This window comes from Anopheles merus, chromosome 2L (genome assembly GCF_017562075.2).
Source record: "Anopheles merus strain MAF chromosome 2L, AmerM5.1, whole genome shotgun sequence".
Classification (NCBI taxonomy): Eukaryota; Metazoa; Arthropoda; class Insecta; order Diptera; family Culicidae; genus Anopheles; species Anopheles merus.
This window is the reverse complement of record NC_054083.1, coordinates 342,128-352,982: the sequence shown is the minus strand read 5'-3', so window position 1 is coordinate 352,982 and position 10,855 is coordinate 342,128. Positions and strand designations below refer to the sequence as shown.

General features: G+C 41.3%; 1 protein-coding gene across 1 annotated transcript; it reads left to right on the top strand.

Moving 5' to 3' along the window:
* The first annotated feature begins 6,175 nt into the window (after positions 1 to 6,175).
* Positions 6,176 to 6,539, top strand: LOC121594732 (ATP synthase subunit beta, mitochondrial-like). Its single transcript, XM_041918352.1, has one exon. It carries the CDS (start codon positions 6,242 to 6,244, stop codon positions 6,437 to 6,439), a length of 198 nt encoding a protein of 65 aa, XP_041774286.1. The 5' UTR covers positions 6,176 to 6,241; the 3' UTR covers positions 6,440 to 6,539.
* The last annotated feature ends 4,316 nt before the right edge of the window (positions 6,540 to 10,855 follow it).

The following is a 10,855-nucleotide window of genomic DNA, read 5'->3' as shown; positions in this document are numbered from 1 at the left end:
TGACATCAAATTCTATAACTAATTCTCCAGTTAATATTTTGCAGCACATCTCTGACGATGAAAACGATGATGACGAACCAAATACGTAAATCGAGAAATCTGGTGAAACATCTGAACTGAGCACAGTAGACGAAAGTTTCCGGACATGCGACGAAGAAGAAGCGATAGATGATCGATCTGATGAACGCGAAGAGGCTGAATCATCGAGTCGTCGATCTGATAGAGAACGTAAACCACCCGGATGGCATGAAAACTATGAGGTGGATTATGTGGGCTTTGCATTAAGTGCAACAACTTTTGTGAACGATTTACCGCGATCTTTAGAAGAAGCAAAGAATAGACCTGATTGGAATAAGTGGAAAATAGCAGTCCAAGATGAAATTAATTCGCTTGAGAGTAACAAAACATGGTCTTTAGTACAACTCCCAAAAGGTAGAAAAACAATATCATGCAAATGGGTTTTCAAGATAAAGAGGGAAAATGAACAAGAAGTTAGATACAAGGCTCGTTTAGTAGCCCGCGGATTTTCGCAAAGACAGGGTTTTGATTACACTGACACTTACTCCCCAGTTGCAAGGTTAGATACCATAAGAACGGTGTTTGCTATAGCAAACTACAAAAATTGGTATATTCATCAAATGGACGTATGCACAGCATTTTTAAATGGTGAAATAAGTGAGGAAATTTATATGGAACAACCAGAAGGTTTTGATCTCGGAAATGGTCTAGTTTGTTGTCTGAAGAAATCTTTATACGGCTTAAAACAAGCCTCTAGAGTATGGAATAGGAAGTTCAATGAATTTGTTGAAAGTTTAAATTTCTTACCTAGTAATAATGATCCTTGCTTATACACAAGAGGAAGTGTTTCGAAAAGAATTATTATGATTTTATATATTGATGATTTACTAATCGTGGGAGAGAGTTTAGATATGATAGGAACAGTAAAGAAAGCTCTATCAGAACAATTCAAAATGACAGATAGTGAAGAAGTTAAGCATTTCTTAGGAATGGACATAGAACGCTGCAAAGAAAACAAATTACTGTACATTCATCAGAAAACTTTTCTTAATAATTTGTTGTTGCGGTTTAACATGAGTGATTGCAAATCAGTTGCAACTCCTATCGAATGTAATTTGAATTTAGAGAAAGGCAGAGAGAACGAAAGAATTGATAAACCGTATCGGGAATTGATAGGCTGTCTAATGTATGTGGCACTAACATCCCGTCCAGACCAATGCGCAGCAACGATTTATTTTAGCTAGTTCCAAAGTTGCCCTAATGAAGAACATTGGGTACATTAGAAAAGAATACTGAGATATATTAAGGGAACGTTAGATTTAAAATTGATATACGATGGAAATATGGATAGGGAGATATTAAAAGCATTTGCTGATGCCGATTGGGCTAGCAACAAGTTAGATAGAAAATCGTTATCAGGATATATTTTCAAGGTCTATGGAGCAACAGTTTGTTGGCTCACAAGGAAACAATCAACAATAGCATTGTCGTCCACAGAAGCAGAATTAATTTCTCTTACTAATGCAGTATGTCACGGAGCATGGTAGGAACGATTGCTTGAAGACTTAGATTGCAAGCTAAGTAGTCCAATTCCTTATTATGAGGATAATCAGTCCACAATACGTGTATCTGAAGATGAACGAAACTTAGGTCGGCTGAAGCATATGAATGTGAAGCATCTTTTTATAAGAGATAGAATCCAAAGCGGAAAGATTATTTTAAAGTACATAGCTTCAGCAGAACAACAGGCTGACATAATGACGAAAGGTTTGCCTAGACAAAGTTTCACTATGCAAAGAATGAATTTAGGATTGTTAGTGATATTGAATTGAGGGGGAGTGTTGAGATACTAATTCAATACGTAGAAACCGTGCTTAATATATTCACATATACAACTGTACACTTGTAAATACCTTGAACTAGAATCTAGAATAAAAACCTCAGTTGAACATTGGCAATCGACAGCAACGGTTGTGTTTCACTGCGCTCGCTCGCATACGCTCAGTATGTATGGCCAGATTCCGGCCTTTTTGAACCCATTGACGGCTACACTCATGGTAGCTGCCTTAATAAAAGCAGGTTTCTTCAAATCTGCAATGTCATATTGACCTACAACTTTCCCAGGGTTTTGCTGTAAGAATTTCTCCACTTCGGAAGCATAATATGACTTGAAGGGTGCCATAAAAGACACGTCCAGTGGTTGCATTTTGTTACTGCAATGCGGAGGTAATACTAACCCGGCGCTCTAGCACCAATCGAACACGACATCGAGCATGAAAAATGTATGGGATTTGACATGTTTGTCTTGTTTGTTTGTTTGTGTCTGACAGTGCACCTCCATATGATTATATGGGTTTGTTCGAGTCGGATGTCGTGTTCGATTGGTGCCAGAGCGCAGCCTAAGACAGTGACGAAATTAGCTCTGGCTTTCTCAGTAAATGCTAGGTTCTTCGTATGGGAAGAATGTCCGTCAATAATGAGCAAGGCCGGTTTATCTTCGGATGGCTGCACATTATCCAAGAAATGATCAAACCAGTTATTGAAGATTTCCACAGTCATATAACCGGAAGAATTGCATGCAAATTTGCTTCCACATGGTGCTCCTTTCTTCAAAGTGTCATGCATTCGCACACGAGCAAAAATTAAAAACGGAGGAAAGTGTTGTCCTGCTGCTGACATGCACATTACTGCTGTAGTCGATACCCCACGCTCAGCGGAGGTAATTCCACCGACCTGCTTTTTTCCTTTCAATGCTGCTATCTTTCGTTTCTTAGGGGGAACCTGTAAAATAAAGGAATTCTATACAGGCGTCCCCCGAGATACGACCCCCTCGAGTTACGACGATTCGCAGATACGACGATTTTGATTTTGACAGTTGAAAGTTGTCATTGACAAGAAATTGATGTATTTTTTTGAATATCTGGACTGATAACCGTTATATACATATTTCCAAAGATTCCACAACTACCCTATATTGAATATCTATATTGTGTACGGTTTTTAAATATAATTATTACATTATCGAACATTATTTTAAATAAAATACACGATATCATAAATTCCCACTCTTCAACTTCGGCTATAAACTTTATATTCATAGATATTCGACATACGACTTTTTCGACTTACGCCTTGCTTTGGGACATTTTTTCGGTCCCAAATACAGTCGTATCTCGGGGGACACCTGTATTTTGTTTTTCACAACACAAAAAATATAGCCAAATGCTTACAGTACATATTCCATTCTCATCTACGTTGAAAATACGATCTGTCGTGATTTTAGAGGAGTTCAGCGCTGCTTCCAATAAATTAAAGAATGCAGAAACCGATACCTTATTGAATCCCCTAGCTCCAGCAGCAGAGGTTGCTTCAGGCATCCTGAAGGACAGCTTAGGGTTTCGTTTTATAAAATTGCTAAGCCACGCTACCCCAGCAAGTTAAGTTAAAAGGGTTGCTGCAAGCTATTTTTTCCGCCAAGTCAAACGCTAGTTTTCGAACATCGATCTTTGTGATTCCGTAGAACCTCTTTTCTAGTTCTAAAAGGTGTGCTACCAGTTCTTCTTCTTGTTGTATACTAAACACAGAATCAATTGGTCCCAGCCGTGGCAAGATGCTGGTTTGCTTAAGATGCCTTATCAGAGTCGTGCGAGGAACCGAATAATTCAATGCTGCTGTTTTCACCGGAGTTCCATTCCTCGCAGATATTATTGCCTTTTCTAGCTGCTGGTTGGTCCATAACTTCCGATTACTCTTACGAATGTAATTTGTTGGCATCTGTTATTCAATAACCAACAGCAACACAAAATTAATGTAAAACTTGCATGTCCATCTTTCCCCACAACAGAGTGTCCGTCTTTCCTGCTTTGGTGCTGTGATACTTAAAACGATATAAAACTAATTATTTTGTTGTTTTAATTACCGTTCTTTCTCCATTTTTATGCTCGATAGTCAAGCTAACACGTTCAATTCGAAAATCCACCGGAAATATAAACTTTGCAAGAATTAGAGCTTAATACCTGAAGTAGCAAAATCACATCCACTACGTTACTTGGATTACTTTTTTTGTTTGCGGCCAAATTTGACAAATTTAAAGGTTGTCATGTGGACTGAGGGTCTCAAATGTGTTTTTATACCTTTAACTTGAATGCTACATTTTTAAATTATTTTATAATTACTTTTATTATGTATTTTTGAGAAGTGTCCATCTTACCCGCAGTGTCCATCTTTACCTACCTTCCCCTATCTATTTTGGGCCAAAGTAATCAATCAATCAATCAAAATATTTCGTCATCGAGCTCTATCGAGAAGACACCGTTTGAATTATGGTATGGGAAGCAACCGGACTACAGTAACCTGCACATCTTTGGTTGCTCAGCTGCGAACGCAACTTGTCGGCTCCTCGACAACCGTAAATAACGTTTCAATAACAACGCGATTGTACTTGTGCTGTATTACAATTCCTTTATTTCGCAAATCTTTCACAAGCTTTATGCGGGGTTTTGAAAAATGTGGTATTCCTTGCACGATATAAAACATAGAGAGCTAACGTGACCTACGCGCGTTCCTCTTATAACTTTTTTTCCCGCGATGGCCGTCGGTCCATCGCTACATCGCGATCGTTACCCTTTTTCGCCGATCTTCGAGAATGTCGACTGTCACTTTAACGGACAAGATCCTTAAACCCAAAGTGGATTTAAAAATATCAGGTGGTGGACTCTAGTGCATTTTGACAATTCGTCACTTGACGTAAAGTCCCCAGAATTCAAACTTTGTTTACATTTATTAAATTTATTCATATAGTTTATCTACCCCATTTTTTCGATTAAATATCCTTTAAGAATATATTATGGACTTTGCGAGTTCTTATTTAACATTAAAACATGGTTTAGAGTGTGTTATTTTGTGTTATTCCGTGAATTTATTTTACAATTCATTGTGTTTTCAACATTTTTGATGATAAAAACTAAGAAATCATGTTTTTTTTAAATTTTCATATTAATTACTCATTATCTACGAGCCGCATGGACAATTTACGTGAGAACTCTTACTCACATGATTTTACATTTAGTGCATAAAAAATCATCAAATCTGTTGTTCATATATCTAATTTTTTTCGATAAAATCAATCGACACACAAAAATGCACATAATAACAAAGAAATCTGTTCTATTTGCTAAGCTTTGTGTGCGGAAACCAATGGTTAACGGTTTTAAAATGACGTAAAGTCCCTCAACTATGGCGACCCTCCAAAGGCCTTAATCTACTACCTGATATTTTTAATCCACCTTGCTTAAACCCTAACACAACCCTGACAGCCGTTTGTTTACCTAACTGGTATGACAGCCGTTTGTTTACCTAACTGGTATAATCAGTGCTGCAAAATGTCACCATCAATATCACAAAAAAAACTGAGTGAAACAAAAACCTTGTCAGCGTCACGTACTCAAATGCGATTATCACAAGTGAAATTCTCAAGTGGTTCTAACGAGTGATATGATTGGTGACAATTTGGGAATTAACTTTTAGTCAATCACTTTTTTATGAAATTTTCTGGACCAGGAGCAGCACTGTAAAATATCACTGTTTCAGTCACCAACGCTTCTACCGTGTGATGTAGCTGTTTCTCCGAGTGTTGCCGGTTTCATAGGATACCCGCTCGCTGTCGGATACTAACCAACGCTGGATGTATACAGGAGTGCATTGCCACGATTACGACGGTGCAGGCCATTTGATGTGCCGGCTGATTCTCTGACCGATCCAGTTTTGACTACCACATTTGCTCGCTTTGATGTCACCATGCTGTTGCATGCTATCATCGAAATAAGCATCTACTTGGCTGTGAATCCACTGGATTCGATATCGCGTATAATGGACCCAAAACATTACCGACACTGAGCATTATAACATTTACCGTGGCGTGCAGCGGATCCTGTAGAACTACAGGACGCTCCAGGAAATAATTCCCATCCTGGCAATGAATGAGCTGTTCGTAGTGTTGCACATATTGCATTGTGCTAGCACTTTTCGCACAGTTTGGTCTACGAGAACGGTGCGCTTTTTGTGCTCTTAACGTGCTATGCGCTTTGAGTTTTTGAGCCCTGTCCGCTCTTTGAGCACTTGGGGTTTGGTATCCATTTTTTCCACGACCACGTAAAACTTTCCGCACAGTCGCGTACTTTAAGCGCTGTGTTGTAATGCGCGCATAATATGATGTGCTGTGCGCATGATGCGCCGTTTCCAGCGTTTCGAATTGCAGGCGTTTCAGGTCACAGAATTTTTCACGGGCTATGCCGGCAAGCTGGTGAACAAAGAGAACATTATCAAGGTTTACACCATGCTCATGAACGGCAAACTCGACCAACTGACAGAGATTGCCTTTTACATGGTCGGCCCGATCGAGAATTTTGGCAAAACGAAGTAAAGTGTCTGGCCAAGGAACCGGCCTAAGAATCCGGTCGACTCAAAAAGATAAAGTAGGCAGTTTTCCAGTACTTGCGTCGGCGTTCGATTTCGGCTGGAAAACGATCAAGCAGAGCTCCTCGGATGTGAAGTCACTTCAGCGGCACCTCCTCATTCACTGTGTTGTTAGTGTAATAATTTTAATCGAATCGGTGATATTCTTAGCATACGAGGCGTGTAATTTGTTAGTTTCTCCATAGTGCAAATATAAAAAGATGTTTTGTAGATGGATGAAAAGGTAGATAGTTTTTGTTTTATATCCTGGTTTTATTATTTTCATATCCGAAAGCACTAACTCTAGACAAAGCCACCAAATTCCAGCACCTTTCATAATCCACCTTTGGCGCAATTGACACCGCACACGGGTACGGATTTTCTAACGGGCACGGCATGCTGACACTTAGCGTCTATCCACTGCCACCAACAACAGCCTGTGTATCCGCCTCCGGAGATCACCATTAACATAGGATTCCCCTTACCATCGAACAACGTAAAATTGGTCATCTGGACAAGAAACTTAGGCAATGTCCGCTAAAAGTCGTACTGACTCTTCCTTCCCTTCTTCCAAATTGCCTCAAATTCCGGTGCCGGCTGTTTGTGGGTCTAAAGAGTTTTTCTAGAGTAATTAATAAATACATTATGAAGCGGTAATCCTTGCATGTGCACTGCTTACGAGAGTTCATACATAAACGTTTGGATCAGCAAACTGAGTCTGGCAATATATGTAGGATGCGGGATCATTTGACCAGTTAGCAGAACCGATTACTGCTTCTAATCATATGCATATGGTTAATAAAACACCACTCGCCCGCGCCACGTATGTTCTAAGTCTATCGCGATAATAAAATACCAAAAAATCACGACAAACTGATTGACCAGGAGTTGGTTACCAAAATATCACCAATCAGATCAGACGCCACAACGACCATGTGCGTCTTACCTCTGATCATCGCACATGTGTACGTGAACCGAAATGAATTTCATTTCAATCACGAGTGCTGGTGATAGCATCAGTGACATTTCGAAATTGATCACAGACAAACAAAGTCACGTCAAAGTGACCGACCAAGAGGTGCTTGCTGCAATGTCACCAATCTGGTCACACGTCACAACGACTATGTTCATCTTGCGCCTGATCATCGCACTTGTGTACGTGAGTCGACTTGAGCTTCGTTTCAGGCCCGTGGCAGCGCTCATCCGATGCGATTTTATCGGACGAAATTTATATGGGATTTGACAGATAACGTCGGACGTGCGATTTCGTCGTACGACGGAATCAAAAATTTTTGATTCCGTCGGATCGTCGCATCTGATTTTATCTGTCAATGTAATCATGCAGGTTATGTAGGAACAATATGAAATTATTTTTTATAATGGTTAAACCATTCAAATTTTCGCAATATGAGCCGAAATAGCGTTTGACAGAAGCGTCCGATAAAATCGCATCGGATAAGCGTTGCCACCGCCCTCAGTCATGAGCGTTGGTGACTGAAACAGTGATATTTGGTAGCACTGTACACAGCCAGCAATAGTCATTATTATGCTTATGCGGGCATTATGCTAAGCTTGTCAGTCAGAGTATCGCGTTGGACTCAAGAATTCACATGTCGTGTTCAGCATGTCATGACGCACTTTTATTGACTATCAACAATGAGCATCAAGCTACCACGGATATGTTCATTGTTTTCGTTGGTGAAAATCTCGTGATACTCATGACATTTTGCAGCACTGGGTATAATCACGCGGTTCGTCGGCACGGTTACAAATGTAACAGCTATTGTTCATGGGCCAGCTGAAAAGCGCAGTAAACTCGATCCAAAGAGGATGAAGCTTATGTTTGTAGGATATGTTGACAACCATAAAGAGTTTCGTTTTGTAGATCCTACCACCAATAAGATAACCCTCAGCCGTAATGCGAAATTTATCGAAATGGAGGATTTCGAACACGACGCGATTAATCGTTCGAAAAAGACGAATCCTCAAATTTTTGAGTACGAAATCGACGATGACGGTGATGATAAACACACTCTCGAAAGGGCAGCTGACGGTTCGACGATCATCCCGTAGCACAAAGGGTGTACCACCTCAACGTTTCCGAGAAACAACTGGAATGGTAAGAATATCTTTGGTCACATGGTCAATGGTCACAAAAACTTTGACAGTTGTCAACATAGCGTATCTACTGCTATCGCTCCGCATTTATCCGCTATTTTATTGGTGTAATCTGGTTTTACTCTAATCAACACTAGTTTTTTGGTGTCCATAAGTGAAGTCTCGTGACCCTGCCATCGTGTTCCTGACGACAACCACTGTGTTCGCGATATATTTGCCTTCTATTTGTGGCTCCTTCGGCGTTCATCTGCAGCGGCATCTAAAATGGAGGATGTGTGTTTTGCATGTTCTGAAGCACTGGGCCCGGTTGAAGGGTCAGTTACGTGCCTATATTGTGAGGGTACATACCATCTGGCGTGCACCAAGGTGCCTATATCGGTCATCGACGAAGTGAAAAGGATGGCTTCCCTGCACTGGAGTTGCATTGGGGGTACTAACGCCATCGGGAATCCGCGTAGCAAGAGGATTAAGGGCATGGGTATGCAGGTTGGGTTTCAGGCAGCCCTCACAGCTGCTGTTGATGTCATGAAGGCTAATTTGGTCCCACCAAACAAACATCTCAAATGGCATAGCAAACGTGCAGCAATCTCAAACGCCACAAATACCAACAACACTCACTGGATCGATCGTCTTTCACTACCACCAATAATCATAGGTACTGATACAACCTCCGCTTCGATACCAACTGTTTTACAGACACCAAGAACCGATTATTTATGGCTGCATCTTTCAAGGTTGGCTGCGTCCGTCACCATAAAGCAAGTTGTCTCGTTGGTGTGTTTGTTGTTGGACACTGCAGACGTAATTGCTATTAGTCTGCTAAAAGCAGGAACGGTTCCTAGCCCATTGAGTGCTGTATCGCTCAAGGTCAGAATCCCTGCTGCCCTTCGTAGTAAGGCACTTAACGCAGCCTCCTGGCTGGTCGGGCGCGGTGTGCGTTAGTTCATCTCGCTCCCGCCGCGATCTCTACATTCACGCACACAAAACACGAACACTTACACACCGGTACCGCAACAATCCCGTACTCAGCAGACACCGGCACCACTACAGCCATACGGCTCGTATGTTGCGCATACGGCTCGAGCAAATCCTTCGACAACAAACACAATACACTCACCTTCTACGATAAGCTCGCTCAACTGCAACACCCCAGCACCTACTAACACTTCTATTCAACAAGCACCCACTGATCGAGCGGCTTGTATCACTGTGTACTATCAGAATGTGCGTGGCCTGCGTTCTAAAGCCGATGAGTTCCCTTTGTCGGTTCTTGAGACGGAATATGATGTATTGGTACTCACTGAAACTGGACTCGATCCCTGTATTCCCACCGCTCTCCTGCCAGGAGATGAGTATCGTGTTTACCAATGCGACCGGGATGCCACTAACAGCTCTCACTCTCGTGGGGGTGGTATTTTAATTGCATGCAACGTTTCTCTTCTCTCTAATGTGCTTCCTACGTTGCCCCAACTGTTAGAACTCACTTGCGTATGTATTCAGTTATGCGACCACCGTTTGTTTATTGCCGCTGCCTACCTGCCTCCTAATCATAGCATGAATGAGGAGAAAATAAGTGCATTGATCGACTTCGTTGCTAATATCTGCACTACTCTTGGTCCGAGAGACAGATTCATTGTTACAGGGTTTCTCAAGCCAGCTCAACATCGAAACACCATCACTCAATAATGGATGACAAGACAGCCAACATGCATTTTCTAGATTCGAGTTGGGATTTTACGCGTTCAAAACCTAGTGTTACCAAATCGAAAAGAGTTTACGGATTCGAATCGTATGTACGATGTGGACAATCGTTTAACGTGTTCGAAAAATACTGTTACGATGTTGAGCTGGCTTGAGAAACCCTGTATTGGTGATTTCAACCAGTATACGCTATCCTGGACATCGGCGTCAGAGGAAAATGAAACTGCTTTTGATTTCTATGAGCTTCATGCACGCTCTGCGCGCAATGTCCAGTTCGTTGATGGTATGCATCAGAATGGACTATACCAGCTTAATTTCAATACTAACTCATGGGAGCGAATACCTGACCTAATTTACGCAAATTGGCCAGCTGCATCTACATGTTCTTCAATACGTGTCTGTGAATATCCCCTTACTACTATCGACGAATACCACCCTCTGCTTGACTTTGATTTGGACAACGTAGCCCCAGTTACGATCGCTTCTGCCACTGATGCTGATAAAAGGCTGAATTATGCTCGTGTCGACCTTCCAAAATTGTAGCGACTGAATTTATCTTTTGACA

Bases quoted from the DNA above. Each gene is read 5' to 3' on its own strand.
- LOC121594732 (XM_041918352.1), top strand. From the start codon at position 6,242: ATGATGCGCCGTTTCCAGCGTTTCGAATTGCAGGCGTTTCAGGTCACA.